Here is a 22541-nt window from a genome sequence, read left to right as displayed (position 1 = left end):
AGGTTCCCTCTTCCTTGATTAAAGATGACACAAAAGTAGTCAGCACAGTAATAAACACAATGGATTATTCTAGTTTTATGATAACCCTATAGGTTAGCTATAACTAATTAACAGACAAGGACTCCACATTCAGACGAATCTGTAGCAGGTGCTAGATGTGGCTCATCTAGCATTATCCTGTGATAATGGGTGTTGTCACCCCTTTAGCAAATAAGGAAACATGGAGTTCAGTGTGCCTGTGCTGTGAGTTCTGTGGCCTCTCCCAGCATTCCATGCTCCTCCATGCTCTAGCACACAACCCGCTCAGGGCCCTTTAATCAGAGTCCTTTGCTTAGTGGGGATTACTCAAAAATGAAAACCAACACTGATCCGATTAATAATTATTGGATATAGGAGGGAATTGTGGGAAAAGATAGGTAATTAGGTAGATGAATAGATGAAGAGAAGAGTAGAAAGTAAAAAAACGGGAAGACTGGTGTGTCAAGACTGCCCAGCCACATACTTGTTACAATAAAACTGAAAAGTATACATTCTACTATCTTTCCAACTCATATGTGATAAGACTCCACCAAAATATAGGTAATCTTCATATTAATCACTCCCAGTAAAACAGACTTACTGTCCATCATTCTATCAAGGGATTCATGGGATTGAACCATGAAGAGCTTGAGTACACGAAGAATCACTGCCACACTAAAGTAAAAGACGGAGCAGGAGAGAGCAGTGTCATGGGGAATAAGAATGAGATTTTCAAAACCCACCCATGTCCAGGAACAGGTCATGGGTACCTAGACAACTTAAGACTAAGTAAAGACTTAGTCTCACACCTAGTTTTGTTTCTTCTCAGGGCATGGTCTCTGGACTAGGACCTTTGAAGAGCATCCTCCCTTTGATGTGCCAGACGCTGATGGGAACTTCCTCCCCCTTGCCCTTGGAGGCTTCTATATGTTTCTCACAATGATCATCCTGCTCCAGGTAAGCACTCTCTGACCTCTAAAGCTTTAGAAAACGAAGAAAACTAAGTGCTAGCCCCAGAAAGAAGTAATAAGGACAAGATGGAAAGATAATTATTGATTCCTGGTATGCTTACCAAGTATTCACATTGGTAATGCCAGGTCAGCCCCTTAGATAGCAGTAGGAGAAGGTTAAGAGTGAGATTGCAAGTCACCCATGTATGTCCCTTTGCCAGACACAGAATAGTAAAAACCCTAAAATTCAAGACTAAAGGGAGAGTAAACAGCACAGAGAGATACCAAGGACTCTCCAGCCCTCAGTGCTGGAGACAGAGCAAATTCACAAGTTAGTGTTCTAGCATTTGACAGACTGCGATAGATAGAGATGGAGAAGAACAAAGTAGATGAGAAAAAACATAGTCAGAACCTATAAACTATGTAGTAAGAGAGGAAGGGATGCTTTTCTTTAAATAGTTGGGCTCTATAAAGAAACACGGCTGATGAAAAGTGAGAAGTTGCCGTTTTGTTTGCTGAAGTCCCGCCTACAGCCACTGTCTTTTAGACCTCTGTTCCTGACTGCTGAACTGTTTTCAACTTCCCATTCATTGGCACAGTTTGATCCTTCCTAAAGGGAAATCAAAACACACCTCTTCTCTGCATGGACCCTGCTGGTAACTCGTGTCTGCTCAGAATAAAATCCAAAGTCCTTATGGAAGCCAGCGAGGCTTTAAATGATCTGGACCTTGACCCCACCTCACCTCCTACAGCTCTTCCTCCTCCATGCTTCCTGTGCCGTGCCTGCTGTCATCTCCCGAACACCCAAACCCCTCCCACTACCCAGAATTCCCCTCCCAATGTGATCCTCACACCCTCATCTCTTCAATCTCTGCCCAAAGGTCATGGAAATGAAAATCCACCCAGTCTATGACTCGCTGTCCTCTCTGATGTCCTTTACTCATTTCATGAGGCAGCCACATCATATATATTGACATGTCTATATATTGTCACTAGAATATGAGTTCTTTAAGGCCAGTTTTGTTCTAATAGCACCCATTTCCAAGAATTGAAACAATGTCCAACAAAAAGCAAGAGCTGGAGAATATCTGGCACTGGACTAGGGAACACAATCAGCAGAAGGCCCGAGCACCTGCAAAGGTGCCTGTGACCCTCCATGTCACAGAGATCTGAGGGTTCGGGGGTCTCTAGAGAGTGGTGCTGAAACTCATATACTCCACCATTCTGCTGGTAAATAGTGAGTGATGCCTGCCTTCCTCCCACCCCAGACACTACAGAATGAAGAGGCATATCTCCACTTCATATCCCCCCAAGAATTCCAAGGGAGGCCTGATGTCACTAACTTTTAATTTCTCAGGAAAACTCATGCTGTGTGCTCTCCTCAGCTTTCTATCCAATGCTTCTGCTGTCCACTCGTGAGGGTCTGGGAGCTGGGCTTAAGCTGGGTGCTGAAGCAGTGTTAATCCATCTCCCCTCAGGTGTTGATCCCCATCTCTTTGTACGTATCCATTGAGCTGGTGAAGCTTGGGCAAGTGTACCTCCTTCATAACGACCTTGACCTATATGATGAAGAAACCGATTTGTCCATTCAATGTCGGGCCCTCAACATTACCGAGGACCTGGGCCAGATCCAGTACATCTTCTCTGACAAAACAGGGACCCTGACGGAAAACAAGATGGTGTTCCGGCGTTGTACCATTGTGGGCCGTGAATATTGTCACCAAGAAAATGGTATGAGAGCCCACAAGCACCCTGCCCTCTCAGGATGACAAGGACACTCTCCTGATTCCCCACAGCTTTTCTGTAGCACTTTGACAGGTTGTACCACCCCTCCATACAGCACAGTATGTTCACATCAAGGATGGGCTAAGAGGGAAAGTATCCCTATTGTATATCAGTCATGAAGCCAAGGCTTAGGGTTTGACCTGCAACCCTTGTCCTGGGTCAGGACAGGTCTAAATCTAGGCCCAGGGCTGAATTTGACACATTCAGAAAATGCTTTCCATGTGAACCAATGTCTTAGGTTTCACCAAGTCAGTGTTTTGGTTTAAAATGTGAAGGTATACGATGGTTGGACTGTTACTTTTCATGGTCTAAAGGTAGCCTGTAGAATTGAGTTAGTACACACACACACACACACACACACACACACACACACACAAGGTAGAGAGGAGGAAGAGATATTATAGATAGTCCTATCCCCTTTGTCATGGCAATCACTCACCATTTACATGGGAGCTTTGAACTTATTTTTAATAATATAACAGCTATTACTATAAGCACCTAGCTTAACTCATCATTCTTCCATATTATGTTGCTAAAAATCTTCAAAATGATCCTGAGATGGTTACTTCCTTAACACTTCTAATTAAGGAACTGAAGGTACAGGTTGTAAATCAAAACACAAGCCCATATAACTTTCTCCAGGCTTAGCAGCCCAGTTACAGCCTTCCATAGAAGTCCAGCACTGCCCCTAACTACAGCTCAGCCAAGATGTGACAAGATTCCTTTTTTGCAGCCAAGCGACTGGAGATGCCAAAGGAGTTGGACTCAGATGGTGAGGAGTGGACCCAATACCAATGTCTGTCCTTCCCACCTAGATGGGCCCAGGGCCCAGCAACATTGAGAAGCCAAGGAGGTACCCAGCCTCTGAGGAGGTCCCAGAGTGCCCGCGTCCCCATCCAGAGCCACTCTCGACAAAGGTCTGTGGGACGCTGGGAGCCCTCACAGCCACCGGTGGCCTTCAGCAGCTCAATAGTAAGTCCCTACCTTTGTTCATTAAATTATAAGCAAATTATACAAAGAAGATACCAGAGAAGGTTCTAGAATATATCAGAGCCTCTATAAGCCCTTATTAGCTGGAGATTTGGGGTGCTGCTTGATTGAAAGAGTGCTTTTCTAGCATGTGTAAGACCTATATTCCATCACAGCACCTCACAAACCAAATAGGATACTGCATACCTGTAATCCCAGCACTTTCGACATAGTGAGTCTGAGGTCACCTTGGGCTACATGAGACCTAGCAATTATATTTTTAAAGACATTTAAAGCCTGGAGAGCTCTCAGGATGGCCCATTTCAGTCCCACGTGGAACCCGTAAATGTTTTGACAGCGTACACAATTCTTGTTAGTTCTAAATGTGCAGCGATTCCTCTTCTGAAAATGGAATTAGCCATATTCCCTGTTTTAATCCAGGGTTTCCCCATAGCAGTTATTGGCTTGAGTTAAGGAATTTTTACAGCATAAGCTGGGTCAGTCCTCAGCTCCCCAAAGCCCCTCCCTTCCTCATTGTTCATGATCACAGCTGAGGGCCAGCAGCCTCCTCCTTATGCATACTTTTCCAATTACACAGCTAAAAAAAAAACAAGAAATATTTGTTATGTCTGTACTTCCATAAGCTAAAAAGACAAAAGATACGCCTTTAAGGCTTGATGCATTTGAAGAAAGGTGAAAGAAAATATTTGAGTAGTAATTAAAAAGGGATTTGAAAGAGTTGGGAGGTGAAGAATAACTATCCAAATTGCCGGGCTGCATCCTCCCCTTAGGTGAGTCCCATGGTTCCAATGTGAGAGTTTGTCTTTGGTCGGTCTTTTGTCTTTCCATATTTGATTCCTTCAAAGCCATTGCTAAATATCCAGGTAGCAAATGAAGATTCTGATTTCATCCCTCCACATTACACAGCACTTCCTTGAGGTCAAGGCCATAGCCAGAGCCTTCTGACTCCTGCTCTATTCCTTCCTCTACACATACTCAGAAACACATCATCCCAAATTGTAGAAAATGCCACAGAGTGGGGCTGCAGAGATGGCTAAGAAGTTAAGAGCGCTTGCTGCTCATACAGAGGACCAGAGCTCTGTCCCCAGCACACAACAAGCCACCTGTGCCTCCAGATGCAGGGGATCTGACATCTCTTCTAACCTCTGTGGGCATCTGCACCCACATGCATGTAGTAATAGGAGCGGCGGGGCTGCGTCCCCAGCACCCCGGCCGCCTGGCTAGCTTATGCCCCGAAATAACAACACACAAATTGGATTCTTTTAAACACTGCTTGGCCCATTATATCCAGCCTCTTCTCGGCTAACTCTCGCACCTGGACTAGCCCATTTCTAATAATCTGTGTAGCATCAGTCTTACCGGGAAAGATTCTAGCCTACATCCATCCTGGGTAGGAGCTTCATCGCATGTGCCTCAGAGAGCAGAGCTATCGCACGTCTGCCCGGGAGAGGGGAGCATGGTGTCTCTCTGAGCTCACTTCCTCTTCCTCCCAGCATTCTGTTCTGTTTACTCCACCCACCTATGTTCTAACCAATAAAATGGGCCAAGGCAGTTTCGTTATTTTTTAGCCAATAACCTTCCTCCATCACATGCACACAAAAATAAGAATAAAATAAATCTTTGATCAAATTAAAAAAAAATAAAATGTCATAGGGAACCACAGCCATCTCAGTGCAGAGGTAATAAATGGGCCTGAAAGTGCTATTATGCTATTAGAAAAGGAAAATTTCAAGTCAGTTTTCATTAAAATTTTAATTTCTGCCAATACACACTGTGTGTGTGTGTGTGTGTGTGTGTGTGTGTGTGTGTGTGTGTGTGTGTGTAATACTTTTCAGTCATGGTATATATCAATTGTATATGGCTGGGTTTTCCTTTTTTTTTTTATTGCGAAAAGAAGAAAAAAAACATAAACAAAAAACAAGTTTCCACCTCCTCCCAGCCTCCCATTTCCCTTCCCCTCCTCCCACCCTTCTCCCCCTCCTCCCACCCTTCTCCCCCTCCCCCCACTCCTTCCCCCCCTCCCTCTCCAGTCCACAGAGCAGTCCGGGTTCCCTGCCCTGTGGTAAGTCTTAGGTCCTCCCCCCTCCGTCCATATCTAGGAAGGTGAACATCCAAACTGGCAAGGCTCCCACAAAGCCAGCACATTAAGTAGGATCAAAACCCCCTGCCATTGTCCTTGGTGTCTCATCAGCCCTCATTGTTCGCCATGTTCAGAGAGTCCGGTTTTATCCCATGCTTTTTCAGTCACAGTCCAGCTGGCCTTGGTGAGCTCCCCGTAGATCAGCTCCACTGTCTCAGTGGGTGGATGCACGCCTCGTGGTCCCGAATTCTTTGCTCATGTTTTCCCTCCTTCTGCTCCTCCTTGGGACCTTGGGAGCTCAGTCCAACAAACTATCGAGACCATTCTCTGTGCTGCTGTCCGGGTCTCCTAATGAGCTGTGTTCTCCAACCGTGACAAAGCAGGGATGCTGTGAGCCTGGGTTCTGGGTCGCTATATCTCTAACTTGGGGGTGAATGCAGAGCTGTTTCTGCTCTGGCATTATCTTAGTTCACAACATGGGACGGGAGCTAGGATATGTCAAGAAAGCTTATTAAGGACTAGTGCTCCTCACAGACATGCAGAAGAAGGGACCCACAGATGCCTCTGTAAGAGTTTATTATTTCCTTTCCGTCTTATGCAAGAACAGAACAGTAGGAAGCACACATGATCATATCTTTCCCTTCTTTAATTCTCACACTGAATGGAATGTTCTTCTCCTAAATATTTATATGAATATTTTTTTAGTCTCATCGGACCCATTCTATATGTCTTTTGGCATTTCACAGTTCTAGTGTGATAGGCATTGTGTGTGCCTAATAATAGGTGTCTTCACTGCCAAGGACACAAGGAAGGAAACTGGAAACTTTTGGGCAGCATTGAGGTAGACACCATGATGATTCCCTGCCCCTTGCTTAGCCTCACAAATCACAGGATCGCAGAACCAGGCAGCAGAGATTCCTTTTTTATACATTTTCATCTTAACTTATTTTGCCCAAGATGGTCTCAAATTTCTGGGCTCAAAAACCCCTTCAAGCGAGTATAAATTTGCTGGAGGGCCCTCAGCTGATAGCAGCAAGCTGGACATACTAACCCCAAATTGTCTCCAAAACCTAGGCTATGGTCAGTGCTCTGCTCTGGCTGGCAGTTCCAAAAGAAGTTCTAAGTTCGTCCCTGAGCAATAGGGAAAGTGGTTAAGGAATTAAGTAAGACTCACTGTTTATAGCATGGCTAGTATTGGCAGTGATATGTTCTCTCTATGAATAGCTAAGAGAGGCACAGAGTAGTCAAGGACCTGGGATTGGTAAAACACCGTCTTTGGGTAATTATTCAGGAGGGGGCTGGACTATAAGTCTGACAAGGTAGGTTTGCAACTATGCAGTTTGGCTTGCTAATATGCATCATGTGGTTACTCCTTTTATCCTTTTTAATCTCCTAAAAATACATAAAATTATTACCAGACTGTTCCCAAAATCAAATAACACAATGTTTGTGCTGACCTCAAGATCCCTTCCAGCTATAAATCATACACACCCAGGCCCAGGTCTCCATCTCAACTCCACTCCAGAGGAGTTTATTTTACACTTAACAAGTAGAATGGACTGGAATCATAGCTATCCCTTTCATTAAAATAAGGACAATTCTGGTTCATTACAAATTCTAAGAGACAGACTAGTATATATTTTAAGTGACCTTTCTAAAGAAAAGCTGTTTTCTTATTTTACATCATGTGTAAAAATGTGTTTTATAAAATATTGAACTTTCTCCCCTGAGACTCTACTACATGTTGTCTAGGGATGTGAACTTAATAATTTCTAGAGATTCTAGATGCAGGCCAGACTGAGATTCTCTCTAGACAGACCACTGACATACCTGGCTTCCCCACTAAAACAGTACCCATGTGGCTCAGATACGCACTTGCCTGAAGGGAGAGATTTGTGCTACTCAAAAGTTGCTTACTAGAGCTGAAGAGATGGCTCCATGGTTAAGAACACTTACTGCCCTTGTAGAGGACCCAGGTTCAGTTCCCAGCATCCGTATGATGACTCCCAGCTGCCTGTAACTCCTGCTCCTAGAAACCTAATGCCCTTTGACCACCGCGGGCACAACTCGCATGGTACGCATACGTACATGCAGGCAAAACACTTATGCACTTAAGATTAAATAAATATTTCTTAAGATGCTCACTGGCCTCTGATCCTGTGCTGGCTATCGTCAGGTTCTAAAAGATCACCCTAGAGGCCAAGTAGTTCTCTAGAGGTCTACCTTTTCCACCTATCTTGGTGCCTTCTTCCACCTCCATCCAGCATCTAGTCTGGCATAAGCATCTCTAGGAACCCCCCCCCCCTTCTCTACCTTCCCTTTGAAACTGAGTCAGGGCTTGCCTCAGAAACTCCCAAGATACCAGAACTTAGCAGCAGTCTACCAGCCCTTCAAGGGCCAGCTATTCGTTTCCCTGGCCCTTGGGTGCAAACCAAATAAAGTAAGAATCAATAGTAGCAGCAACAATCAAACCTGGGTTTGTTTGTTTTCTTTAGTTACCAAACACAAAGCAGTATCAGTGATTATCTCCTAATCGCCTGCTATAAAACTGTGGTTTTAAGGTGGGTAATATACTTATGAAATTGGCACATCCCCAGCCAATATTTAATAGTATTGACAGATGGAAAATAAAATGTCTTTCGCCCTGCTCTGAAAGTACCAAGATTTAACCAGAGTCCAAGAGCCACCTGCACGTTTTCCAAAAATCATCAAACCAAGGAACATCTTCCCAGTCATGGGGTGGAGCTGCCCTGGGCCTCTCTAGGCACCTCCAACACTCACTTCTGTGGGCATGTCCCCTTTTCTGACACCTCCAGAGAGAATGCAGTAGACACAACTGAAGGAGGTGCCTAGGGCAGCTTCTTTCTTAATGATTCTTCTACAAAACACTCTGACTCTTTCAACAGATTGGCAGAGCAGCCAACATATGGCTACTGCCTCTGTGAGGTTAGATAAGCATCCTGATTTCATCAGGCAGACGCACACTCTTTCTGCAAGTAATGTGACTGCATGGTGCAGTTTTGTCCTTACCCCTAGGGACCCAAATGGAAGGGAGAGAACTGTGAGAAAATTCCTTCTTAAATAGCCACGGCGAATTTTCCTTCAACTTCCATGTAGCTTGCTTTAACAATCTGGGTGAATGTTTCGGCTTTCCTGGTTCTTCACCCAAACTAAATATCATCAATATTGAAACCCTGGGACAAATACAACACCGCCTTGAAAAAGGAATTCAGCCTTCAGTTCCCAGCAACCAGAAAAGCCTGTTTGCATGCTATTAATACCAGCATAACATACGGTTATGTATTAAAAGGGGATCAAAGGCCACCTGGTACTGTCCTCCATTCCACTGCCCAGAGGCCTATGTAACCTTTCCAGGGGAACCCCCCTACACAGAAGCCTCTATGGAACACACACACACACACGTGCTTTGACCAGAGAACTTTTGGACTTTGCCTTTATTCTATTTTCATGTGTGTGCCTGTGTTCATATGCAGGTGTACATGTGTGTGTCCACATGACTGTGCATGCATATGTCTCTCTATGTGTTTGTACATGTACATGTGGAGACCCAAGGTCAGTGTCAGAAATCCTCTTCAATCACTCTTTTACCTTACTCATTGCAGTAGGGTCTGTCAATCAAACACAGAGCTCGCCATTATGACGACTCTAGTTAAGCAGCTTGCTCTGGGGGTTCCTTGTCTATCTGCTGAGACTACCCAGTGTTTACATGAGAGTTAGGGACCTGAACCGCAGTCTTCACACTTTCAGAGAAAGCACGTTAACCACTGAGCCATTTCCCCAGCCCCATCTTTGCTTGTAAAAAAAAATAATAATAACAACAAATCCTGGAGAATATTTCGTATGTGCAGGCACACATGTATAAATTCAGTAGAGAGCAACCTCATTCTTTTTAGTGACTATTGAAACTTGTTGAATAGTTGAGCTGTCATGAGCTTCCATGTGTGTGGCACGCTTTTTAAGGTATTTATTTTTAGAGTGCAATTGCTAAGTGGGAGTGTTGATGCATTCCTTAGTCAATTAATTGTTTCTAATACATTATACCAGTTCTTGTGTCCCCCAGCAGCAAACCTGCTTCCTCCCTACTCTGTCCACTATATCTGTGGTAACTGTCAGCATTTTTAAAAAATAGCTTTTCATTCATTTGGTCAGGTGATCTTTCCCCACTAGCTAACATCTGTTCAAGGTGAAAATACATAGCTAGACAGTGGGGATATGAAGTCTCATAGGGCAGTGGTCCCTGGATTCAGGGATTTACAGCCTAATGAAGGAGCAAGTGGGACACCAGTGACTACCACTGGGACAGTAGGTACAGATGTGTTAGAAGAGATAAGTAGAGGGCAGAGCCATGTTCTTTCCAGCTTCTGGAGAGCTTCCTGATGAAGCTAGCACCTGAATTGGCCCTCAAGACAACCAGGGAAATTGAAGCAGTGCCCGTCATCCAATGAGGAGCAGGTAAAGAAGGCAAACTGTTGCAGGAGATCTGTGGGAGCAAGGCAGAGCATTTGGAGGTGCTCACCCACAACTGGGAAAGAAAGTGCAAGTTGTAGAAGTAAGGGAGATGGAATCACAAGAGGAGCCATGCCACAAAAGGGGTTACTAGCAAGCAAGGGGCCAAGACGCCTATGTCTGTCTACCACTGGCTTAATGGGCATCTGTATTAGGAAGCTTCCATCCCCAGTGAGTAACAGTGTGAGTTGAGTAGCTTCTTAAAACATATTCAAACCAGCCTAGACAATCAGTGAGCTCTGTGTTCAGCTAAAGCCCTGTCTCAAAAATTAAGGTAGAAAGCAATTGAGGAAGACACTCATCATCTAGGATGACCTCTGACCTCCGCACATATGCATGTGTGAGCATACACACACACACACACACACACACACACACACACACACACCAGAAAGGAGAATAGCAAAATGGAGGCTGCCTACCTTTTCCAGACTTCAGAGTGGGAAAATATCCCAGTCAAAAAGAAGAGGCAGTCAGTCATTGGGCTACTGTATAGTACACACTTTTGCTGTTCAAACTTTGCTCTTTGAGGCAGCAGCACAAGCCCTTCCTGTGAGCTAGTTAAAAATGCAGGTGCCCAGACCCAGTTGGGGCGGCCTGAATTCAAACCCAGTTTGGAAAGCACCCGTGAGACATTTAGGAGTCCAGGCTTATAGATCAGCAAGAACTAGATTCAGGATCCTGGCACAGGCCTTGAGACCTTGGACAAATTATTTTATTTCAATGAGCCTCTTTCACCTTATAATCAAAATGGAAAGTGACAGTAGCTGTCATAAGGATACTTAGCAAAGGTATCTGTTATCAGCAAAGATAATCTAAAGATAACAGCATCCCTTCCTGTGGGCCCTGAGCTCACACAAGATTTGTTTGCTTCAGATGACTAACAATAGAAGGAACCAGCTGAGAGCCTAGATACCACAGAGCTCTAGCGTGAAACACCCATAAGTGGGTGCCATACATTCTATTTCTTTTCAGAGTTGCCAGGCACTGGGGAAAAACCTGCCTTTTTCTATGTATTTTGACGGACAAGTTCCCAAATGCTCACAAACCACACAGAAAAACAGTGGTCCAGAGCACAGAGCAGCCTGAAGAAATTGGCTGGACAGACAGATACAGTGACTAGGCAAAAGTTGATTGCCATCTTCTCCCAACACCTTCAGATGCCTTTCATAATACTCTGCCATGTGATCAAGTGGAAATGTAGTCAAGAACAGTTTTAACAAAGAAGTGTTAGGGGCCAGTGAGATGCTGCAGCAGGTAAAGTTGCCTGCCGCCCACCCTGAAGGCCTAAGTTCAATTCTTGGGAACCACATGGCGGAAGGAGAGAAATGACTTTCAGAAGTTGTCCTCTGACCTCTGCTCACAGTACCCATATACATTCACACACACTCAAAAACTAAATAAAAATGGGGGAAAAAAAGAGTTTTAAGAGTACATCAGTGATGGACAAAAGCAACGTGCTCTAGAAAGGGCCCACGCAACATTCTGCATGTCCATAACCTGCAGGCACTGGGAGCACATCAGAGACAAGCCACTATCCTCACGACGCTTGTAGACCCGAGAGTACCTAATCAAGAAACAAGAGCCTGCTAAGCGATTCTGGCTATGTAATCAGGTGTGATCAACCCATGATGTGGAGCATCTATTTTTTTTCAGGAAGAGGAACACTTCCACGGTCTCTGAAACTGCTGAGGATGCGGGGTTTGATAGGCAAGCCAGTCTTTGTATCTGGCATGCCAGACATTAAAGGCTCTACCCAACTTTCACCAAGTCCCAAAGGCCTCTTCCTTCTCATGGAGGAAATACTAAATACTATGTTGTATAGGAGTGAAAGAAAGGGATATTCTAGCCGGGCGGTGGTAGCGCATGCCTCCAATCCTAGCACTCAGAGGGTAGAGGCAGGCGGATCTCTGTGAGTTCAAGGCCAGCCTGGTCTACAAGAGTTAGTTCCAGGACAAGGCTTCAAAGCTACAGAGAAACCCTGTCTCGGGGGTGGGGGGAGTATAATTTAGAGTTAAACTACCAAAAACCAACTAAGGAAATACTAAATATTTCCCTCTTTAGGTGAGGCACTAAATTTTTCTAGGCATGAGTTTTCTCTTTTAAAATTCAGAGATAACAGCACCCAGACAATATCAATACTAATAAGAGGGGTACATTGAGATGGCAGCTATACAGGGAACTTATGAAACACTACATGGATAGGAGCTCTCGTTATTATGAGAAATGGGCTTTGCATTTGGGTGGTGTTGGCTACTCTGGCTACAGAACTTTGGAAGGAGTACTAATGAAACCCCTGTGCCACAGGCCCTGGATGGAAGATGCTGCACCTTTTATACAAGGATCTGAGATTTGGGCTTCACCCTGTTTTGCTAAGAACCAGTGATCAAATCAGTCCACATCTCCGGGCTTTTGTTAAGACTGGATTACATTCATCTCAACATAGACCTGGGACAATCTGTGGGGTCCTAGACTTGGGGAGGTAGAAGACACTTCATAAATGTGAGCTACTTTTAGAAGCACAATATTCAAATGCAGAGAAGATGGATGGCCCATATTTCAGAGTGACAGACCAAATGGAAAGTTTGACCAAAAAAATTATGAAAAATTGAGAAGTTGTGGATCAGCATCAGCTATGAAAGTAAAAAAAAAAAAGAAAGAAAAATAAAAAACAGGTCACTTATCATTTCTACTCTCTCTCGAAGAGTCAGGATTCTTGGCAAAGGAGCCAGCCTGGGAGCATTTGCTAAGCAAAGCTGGCAGCACTACTTAGTGTGGCTTGCCAGGTCAACAGCACCTTCCATCAAATAATGACCTCAGCTGTGCCTTGGCCTACTTCCCTAACTCTCCTTACGTGCTTGGTACCTGTGGGCAGTCCCAGCGTAGAACTTGCTTTTGTGGTTTGGGAGAGTTCTTTGTGAGTTAGAGAAACTCCAATGGACAGGGTGGCACTTCTGTGGGCTTTACGATCTAGGAGGGGCTCTGATAGGTAGGAGAGGATTCTTAATCGAACAGGTGTGACCAGAGGCACAGAAGGAAACTGTGTGTCCGGAATGCAATAGGAACCCCTAGGGTCTGCTGAGAGAAAGTCCTGGAGATGTGCGTGAGAAAGAATGTAGATGCAGGAGGAGCTGATGATGTGAGCAGCGGAGATCTAGAGATCTTTGTGCAAGTCAAAAGTTGCAGGAAGAAAGTGTTGCCTTAGGTGGGTGGATGTGCACGTGAAGAGTGAAAAGAAGAGCAGAAAGGTGGGGATACTGGTCTAAAGTGGGTGCATAAAATACAAAGTTGAGAGTTGAAGGATCCAAGCCAGACTTGACACAAGAGGAATAGGGACAAGTCGGAGGAGATGCTAGATAGGAAGAAATGCCTGGCAGCTGAGGGTTCCATGGAGCTGATTAACAGTGAGGACTGGAATAAAAACATGAGCAATGATGCACCCAGTGGAAGGGAGGAATGTGTTGGACGCAAGACATCAGGGAAGATGGAGTTATCACTATCCTAGACATGCAGAGCCTGCTGGGAAAGACCTCCCTTCCCAGTCCTTCCAGGAAAAGATCTCACTTGGGCTTTTTTCCTTCCAGGAAAAAGATGTGACTCCAGATAAAAATCTCCTGAGCAAGGTGAAGGAGGCTGCCCTGTGGCTGGAGACCTCCGACAGCAGACTTGCCCAGCCTTCCCATTCCACCACGGCTTCCATCGCTGACTTCTTCCTTGCCCTGACTATCTGCAACTCTGTCATGGTGTCCACGACCACTGAGCCCAGGAAAAGGGTAAGAACAGATGATGGTTGGGAATGGGGGCAAGGGAAAGAGAAAAGTGGAAAGGCAAATAGGAAAACAAAAACCCTTGATTCCAAAAGACATGACCCTTCGGTGCCAACCACGCGTCATCAGCCCACCTCTGCGAAACCCAGATCAGCCATGTGATCTTCCTAGGTCCGTTCCCCTCTTTGTTAATTAAAGGGGGAAAGTTACACACCAGTTGTTTGTGTGACTTCCAACCTATCACATGTAAGGCAGATAATGAGCAAATATTTATTGAGTTGTTAGCTGTGTGCCAGGTCCCATGCTAAATACTTTACCTACATAACTTCTAATCCTTACCACCCTGAAACGTAGTGTGGGATATTTTTGGATTTAACTAGCAGAGTCGGAGGTTTTGCTACCTAAGGAGGTATGATTAATATAGAACTATCTGTGTAGCTCTGTTATGGTTCCTAATAATACCATATCATACCTGCATCTATTTCTGTATGGGGGTTAAAATTAATTAGCTTGTGGGTTAGGTTCTTTTCTTAGAAATAATAAGGGCATGTGGTCATCTATATGGAGTTAAATAATAAATCTACCAAGGGTAGTTGGGTCTTCAGTAATCCACAGACCCATCCTACAAGTCACTGATAGGGATTATGATTTGGTGTAACTTGTGATTATAAAACCAAGAAAACAGGAGTCAATATACTATACCTTCCTCTCATTATGCCCAAGTTTCAAACCACTCAGAAACATCACCTCCTGATCAAGCATTTTCAGTGACACATAGGAGACAGGAAGCATTATCTGAACAAGTAGCTATTTTTGAGAAGAACTATTTTGGAAAAGCTAGCATCCAACTTCAATTTTCAAGCTAATGAGAAGGCTTCTTCTAGCACATAGCTCCAAGGGAATGACTGGACCCGGACTCAGAGTCTCGGCTCTATTACCAAGACACTGGGCTATTATGGCAAACTTATCCATCCTCTGGGTGCCTGGGTTCCACACCCATACTGATGGTAGCCCTTCGAACTTCAGGGAAGATTGAAGGTGACAATTCACACGAACAGAAAGCAGCTCACCATACAACAATCTGTGAGAGAGTGTGTACTCTTGAGTGTCTCATTTTAATCTCCTTTAATTCTTTCCAGCATGACCATAGGGGATGCTCAGAAACTAGGGGACTGTGAGCACTGGCCATACCTAGAACGTCAGGCCTAGAAGGACCCATCTGAGTTATCACCCTCTTTCTACGAGTGGGTAGGCTGAGGTTCACAGAACACATGGGTCTTGTCTCTGACTGCAGAAGACCCAAGTGATCCACTGATTTCAAAATGGCCTTCATATTCTGTGAAAGACATCCAGAGTGCTCAGAGTGACATTGTCCTTTCCTCATACAATCACAGGTTACGACTCCGCCCTCCAACAAGGCTCTGGGTTCATCCTTGGAAAAGATCCAACATCTGTTCCAGAGGCTGAAGATTTTGAGCCTCAGCCAGTCGTTCTCCTCCACCGCCCCCTCTGACCCTGATCTAGGAGAAAGCCTGGGACCCAACATGCCCACCACAGACTCAGACGACAAAGATGACGTATCTGTGTGTAGTGGAGACTGCTCCACGGATGGTGGCTACAGGAGCAGCACTTGGGAGCAGGGTGACACCCTGGGGTCCGGGTCAGGGGCTTCTCTGGAGGAGGGGCTGGAGGCCCCAGCTCTCAACCTAGATGAACCGGAGCTCTGTTATGAGGCCGAGAGCCCTGACGAGGCAGCTCTGGTGCACGCGGCCCGTGCCTATAGTTTCACCCTGGTGTCTAGGACACCTGAGCAGGTGACTGTGCGTCTGCCCCAGGGCATCTCCCTCACCTTTGAGCTCCTCTTCACCCTGGGATTTGACTCTGTCCGGAAGAGAATGTCAGTAGTGGTGAGGCACCCACTGACGGGTGAGATCATCGTCTACACTAAGGGTGCTGACTCCGTTATCATGGACCTGCTAGATGATCCATCCTGTGGTGAGTCCGCCCACCTTGTCAGGCCCAGGGACACAGGTGCTATATTCCCAGCGGTAGTGTGCAATGGTGAGGAAGAGTCAGAGTTACAAGTCCAGCATGTACCAGGAGAATCCCAGGCCCATAAGACTCTCAAAACAAGTCCTTAGAACACACTGAATTTTCCATCACCTTGACCTAGAGAATTGGGGCGATCATTAGTGCATTCAAGACTTTATGAAGAAACCACTTTACCTCCACTTTTCCCAGTTTTCAGATTTCCACACTCATTATGCTATTCTTTATCCATATCCACACCCCGTGCCTTTCTACCCAAACACCCAGGAGTCGTACCGTAGAGCACACCACCGTCGCTCAAGTGTCTCTCTTCATTATCGCGTTCCCCAGTGCCCACCCCCGCACACTGGGATAGATTTTCATAAACTTGCCCAGAGCCAGGAAAATGTTCCAAAGTCCCTACGGGTCAGCGTCCAATTTCAGAGAAGCGTGAATTATTTTGCAGCCATATCCTGGTTGCTAACAAGAAGACAGTGATAGGGTTATGATTCTCCCAGGATAGCAGATCCCAGCCAAGCTTCAGAATTGCCCAGGCAGCCCAGAGCCTCCTGCATTATCAGCTGTGGATCACGGCCAAGAGGTTCATGGGGACTGATTAGTGTTTAGAATGAGAAGGGAGCTAATTAGCTCGCTTCATCCCTAGACTCTGGCAGACAAGTGAATTCAGGGCTTCTGAGTCAAGGAAGCCATAGTACTCTGTCTCTGGGCAACAGAGACTCGCTATCCTGGAGATGTTTGTTTATTCCTTCCTCAGTTGATTGCAAAATGGTTGGGGATCCTGCCAATAAAAAAACACAGTCAATGTTACTGCATTAAGAAAGAAGCGAAGCTTTGAAAGGGAGAGGCAAAACCACATCAAGTGTAGTGTACTTGGGATGTTTGAGTATTCAGTTGGACTCTGAGGTTCCTAGCAACCTGGGGGATGAAAAAACCCAGGGACTCACAGGTGGTGAGCTTCAAAAAGGATGTTTTTGAAGATAAAACATTGTAAATAGTGTTCAACTATGCTTTAAGACCGTGCTATGGTGAACAATGAGGCAATATTATTTGAAAGGATGTTTATACTGTATGAAATAGACTGATTGGACTTCCTTATACTTAGTGGAGATCACTGTTAAATTACGTTTTTACCTTTGCATTGTACAAAGGAAGAAGTGAGGTGTTCAAATTCTCTTCACTACCCAGGATCCCCTTAAAACCTCTGTCCAGCAGGAGTAAGGGATTCTGGAGGCTGCATTGCTCAGATTTACAGTGCTGTGGTAGATGAGTGAGGCCTGTCATCGGTCCTGTCCCTCCCGAACTAGCACAGCCTGAAAATACTCTTCCTGTCTAATAGAGAAAAAAATACAAATGACTTCAGGAATAAATGCGCTATGTGAAACTTTAACACGGGGACTTTGAAAAGGCATCGAGGTATTTTTTTTTTTTACCCTAAAGTTACAGAAAATGCAAAAGCTATTTTTTTTTCTTCTAACACCGTCCCTCATATTGAGAGAAAGCCTAAGTCAGCAAAGCGAATGTGCTGAAGAACCCCGCTAATGAGATCCAGGTTTGCAGCTGTCTTGAGGCTGAGCTTGACAAGAATTAAAGTAGATGACAGAAAGGATGATGGATTGTCTGAGTTGCCAGAAAACAGTTTGCAAAGTTGGTTGGCTCTGCAGGCAAGATGGGCAACTAAAATCACACCTTGGATAACAAGGAAGACTGAAACTCCCAGCCCCTGGCCCTCTCCTTACGGATGGCTTTGTTTTAACTCTGTAGGTAGTTCTCCTTTAAGGAGATGTATTGGACAATTCCTTAGATCACCTCCCTTCCTTAAATAGCCCTTTTCCTGGCCAGGCTTTTGAAGAAAAAAACATAAGGAGCAGACAGTGTAGGGACTCTTAAAATGATCATTCTCCAGGGCAGCCTGTCATCACAAGAACTCCTAGGGAGGGCTGGGAAGGGAGAGCTCCTCCCTTAAGGCTGGTGTGGTGACCCGGGAAGGTTCTAGGGAGTTGAGGGCAAAGCTCCCTGAACAGTGGTCCATGGCTTCATGGGAAACGATAACTCTTTGACAGTGAGTGATATTGATGTGGAGAAGAAGCTGAAAAGAATCCAAGCCCGGACCCAAAAACATCTGGACTTGTATGCAAGAGATGGCCTTCGAACCCTGTGCATTGCTAAGAAGGTAAGGTTAGATCCCTGCGAGCATGCTCCAGATGTGTGTGTGTGTGTGTGTGTGTGTGTGTGTGTGTGTGTGTGTGTAGTATGTGTGTGGTGTGAATATGTGTGTATGTGGTGTGTGTGTGTAGTATGTGTGTGGTGTGAATATGTGTGTATGTGGTGTATGTGGTATGAGGTGTATTGTGGGAGTGGTATGTATAGTGTGTGTATGTGGGGATGGTGTGTGTGTGTGTGTGGAGTGTGTGTTTGTGTGTTCACATGAAAAACTCTAGCTTTCTGGTTTCTGTTGAGAATCTGAGTCTCCATGGAACCACACAGATCCATATAACTATGTAGCAGCTGATCTTTGTGATGAGGGCCACGGGGATGCATTCTGCTGTTCTGCTCTTGCCTCCAGTCCCCATCACTAGCCATTGTTTTACTCTTGCCCCCAGATGTAGCCATAAAGGTTACCCACTCTTGCTCTCAGATACTTGACTTTGCAGGCCCTGGGAAACAGGGGCCTTTGAACTACAGAGCCAGGTCATCTGATGAGGTGTGTGCTGTCTAGTAGGAACCCCATGATGCATATTTCAAGGTACCTACAAGTAGTTTCTCCTCTTCACACTCCCAGGGATGCTCATATAGTTCAAGTTGCTTAGTACAGAACAGAGATTAAACGTACTCACTTTAAAACCAGCCATCTGGTGCCCATCTCACCACCTTCTGAAATGTCTTTGGACAACAGCTTATAATGTCCTCTAGGTACTATCATTATAGTCTTACCATTGTCTGCTTTCCATAAGTCTCTATTTTGTCTTCTGTTATAGACTGTACATTTCTCAAATGTAGAAGACCTTCCTATGGTCAGGCTGAGTGGTGCATGCCTTTAATCCTAGCACTCAGGACAATAGATCTCTATGAATTCCAAGCCAGCCGAGGCTACTTCCTGAGAGCCTGTCTCAAAACAAACAAGCAAACAAGACATGTGTCTCTTGATTTTCCCTATAGTGCCATACAGAGGGACTCGGTGAATATTTGGTGCTTATGTAAAAGAATTATTCATAAAAGAGAATGCAGACATATAAACATGGTGGTTCAAAAGTGTCATGGCCCTCCAAAGGAGAAAGACAGCATGCCTGATGGATTCTACGAGCTGTGGAAAATATTGCTATGGTTACCTTTCCAGCCTCGTGTCTGACCCTTCCATTTTGCTGGCCTCCTCCATCAGTTTTTACATTAACCAATCAGGAATGGGATCAAGGCCATAGCCTTTGCACTTGTTCCTCCTTGTGATTCCCAGGATTTGTTCCTTTTAAAATATTTTTTATTGATTTCTTGAGCATTTCAAAGAGTGTATTTTGATCATATTCACACACCCCCAACTCGTCACCTTAGCTTCTCCAGAAACTGTCCTATCTCCCTACCCCCAAAAAATGCTACATCCTCTTTTGTTATATAATAACCCATCAGCTCTAACTTATGTTGTCCAATATTCCGGGCACAGGCTCTCTACCATCGCATAGATTGCTTGCGTCTTACCTTGCATGCTCCCTGTCAAGAAAACCTTACTATCCAACAGGAGCCCACAACCCCAACAGACTCTATAGCATCATCCTTTTTGTTGCCTGGATGATACTCCTTGAAATGATCTATCCATTTAAATCCTTACCTGACTAAAATATCTCACCCTCCACCAGCATATAACCTGGCCATCCTGAGATCTTGCCTTTGTCGTTCATCTCCAGAGCCTTTAGGGTCTCAGCAGATGTTTGGTGGTCATGGAACACAAGGATTAATCTTTCATCAATGTATGCATTCAAAATGTCATGATGGAGAATTCTGCCCCCAATTCTGTGAGGTTCAACGCAGCATGCAGGAGTCCCAGCACCTCAGGAAGAAGGAGGGCTCCATTTGCATATCCACTCAAGGTTACTAATAATTCTCTTCCTGTTTCATAGGTTGTAAATGAAGAGGACTTCCAGAGGTGGGCCAGTTTCCGGCGGGAGGCAGAGGCATCCCTGGACAACAGAGAGGAGCTCCTGATGGAGACAGCCCAGCACCTGGAGAACCACCTCACCCTACTCGGTAGCTGAAAATAAGGCGTCGCTACATTAGAAAGAAAGAAAGGGGAAGGCTAAACATTAGGAAAGGAGCTCTTAGTCAGGACTCAGATACTGCTACAATTTGGCCCCAATTAAGAGCCATCTCTGGGTGTCTGCAGGTATTTGGCATAATTGGGATACGCCTGCAACCAGCCTGGCTTCCTGGGGATATCCTGAGAGCCTTCCCAGACTTCCTACTGGAAGAAGCTTATGGGTTTGGCTTCTTCCTCAACAGCAAACTCCTTTTCATATTCAAATGTTTGTTGCATGCCTACTATGTGCACCGTGTAGCATGCTAGGCTTTACAGCTCCGGCGAGAAATGCTGACCACACCTCCACCTTCCCACAGTCCAGAATCTAGCCGACAAGGTTAGGCAAGTCATGTCATCACCAGCCAGTGACAAGATCTGGGCCAGAAGATTTAGAGATGGAAGACAAATGTGAAATAGGAGGTTTCAACCTCACACTGGGATCAAAGAGGGTCTGGGAAGGCTGCTAATTGGAAACAATGATATGCTACTCAGGAAAAGAGAAGGGCATTCAAGACAGAATGAAGGGGCTAAATGAAAGGCAGGAAGTGAGGTCTGAGGAGAGGAAAATACAGAGATCGGTTTTAGCTGGACCACAGAATACAGCGGAGAACTGACAGGAGGTAAAAGAGGCCAGAAGAGGCCAATTTATGATGTGCCATGTAAATCATATGCTAAACCTTTACAGGGTACCTTAGAAAAATCACCAGAGCTACCAGCATATATGGAGTAGATGGATAAATAAGGAAGAAGATGAGAAGTGCTGAGGCTGGGTCAGAGTTGGACTGGATGTCTGTAGGAAGAATAGCATCGCAAGCTGAAATTTGGAAGCTTTGCTTAGGAAGATGAATCTCCTGCCTGGGGAAAGATGCCTATGTCTTAATCCCTCTGAGGTCGCTGGGGTGGAAAAACAGCAGCAGGAAGGGATTTGGGTACAGGGGATCTTTCCCAACCCCCTCTAGAGAGACATGCAAGAAAGAATCAGGGATGTGCACTGGCCATCGAGCCGTAAACCATCTTTCATTGCTATAAGATGGTGAAGCCTTCACATCTAAAGGGTAGCAGCAAGATTAGTTGAAGAGCCTTCAAACAGAAGAAGAGATTCTTACTCTCTGGCACTTTCAGCCTCTTGTTCTTTGTCCTGGCTGCAGAAGCCTGTACATGTTGCCTCGTGAGCCCTACACACTTCTAAAGCTGGATGTAGGAATTGTTCTTACAAGAACCAAAAGGTAAAAAAAAAAAAAAAAGAACCAAAAGGTAGCTAGTCCAGAATTTTCTACCTGCCAGGCAAGGCTTCAGGCAGCCATCCCATGTGGGATTCCCGCCACTCTTTCACATCCTGGACACGTCTTTAGCTTCAAGGTGGCAACACATCTCGGCTGCAGAAAACGTTCATCAGCTGGATCTGGCGAGGAAGTCACTCACGGGAGTTAGTCAGCTCCCCTTCCTGGAAGAGGCATTTGCGGTCTTTCCCTTTCATTTTCCCTTTCACACAAATAAATGTGTCTTTCCTCATCCCTCCCTCACACAGCCTCGCTGTGCTATAAATCAACTTCAGCAGCTCACCTAGCAGGCTAAACCTCACAGAGATGATACTTAAGTCATCCCTGTTCCTGTTCATCGAGTTGTTTGCCTGTATATTTGTATCTGAAATACAAAACAGGCACCTTTGACGAGAGACGGGCCTTTTTTGTCACCTCAAGGTGGCTGAGAAATGTGACTTGGTGGCAGATTTCCTGTGATCATCAAAAATGTTCCCTGGCCTTCACACTATGTCTCAAAACATGAGCTGATTTCTCAATAGGTAGCCAATGTAACTGCTTTGCCAACTTTTTAGCCACTCTTGATTATTCGACAAAACAAAGCCGTGGCTTCAACTCTAAGTGAAATGGTTAGCCATTCGTCTACGGCCTGAAATGAATCCTATTTTAAATGCAGGTGGAGTTTTGCTTAAGCACTTAGCAACTCTTTAATATCTGGGTATGAATTTATCAGAGTTGAGGCAAAGATTGAGAACATCCACAAATGATGGCACCTGCATGTCTAATTCTCTCCAAGAATAGTAGCAAAAAAAAAACAAAAAAAAAAAAACACTG

General features: G+C 45.0%; 1 protein-coding gene across 2 annotated transcripts in view; it reads left to right on the top strand.

Moving 5' to 3' along the window:
* Positions 1 to 22541, top strand: part of Atp10b (ATPase phospholipid transporting 10B (putative)) — a 102111-nt gene that overhangs the window by 51211 nt on the left and 28359 nt on the right. For both annotated transcript variants that reach the window (XM_041676112.1, XM_041676113.1), the window contains 7 exons: positions 848 to 975; positions 2447 to 2699; positions 3487 to 3725; positions 13935 to 14123; positions 15512 to 16112; positions 18227 to 18336; positions 20273 to 20399. In XM_041676112.1, the coding sequence (XP_041532046.1) occupies positions 848 to 975; positions 2447 to 2699; positions 3487 to 3725; positions 13935 to 14123; positions 15512 to 16112; positions 18227 to 18336; positions 20273 to 20399 (1647 nt within the window). The remainder of the gene's footprint in view (positions 1 to 847; positions 976 to 2446; positions 2700 to 3486; positions 3726 to 13934; positions 14124 to 15511; positions 16113 to 18226; positions 18337 to 20272; positions 20400 to 22541) is intronic.

This window comes from Microtus oregoni, unplaced genomic scaffold (assembly GCF_018167655.1).
Source record: "Microtus oregoni isolate MIOR12 unplaced genomic scaffold, Mior012 000027F_ref0000203, whole genome shotgun sequence".
In the NCBI taxonomy this organism is placed as follows: Eukaryota; Metazoa; Chordata; class Mammalia; order Rodentia; family Cricetidae; genus Microtus; species Microtus oregoni.
Note: the sequence above shows the minus strand (reverse complement) of the source record. Positions and strands in the feature narration are given on the sequence as shown.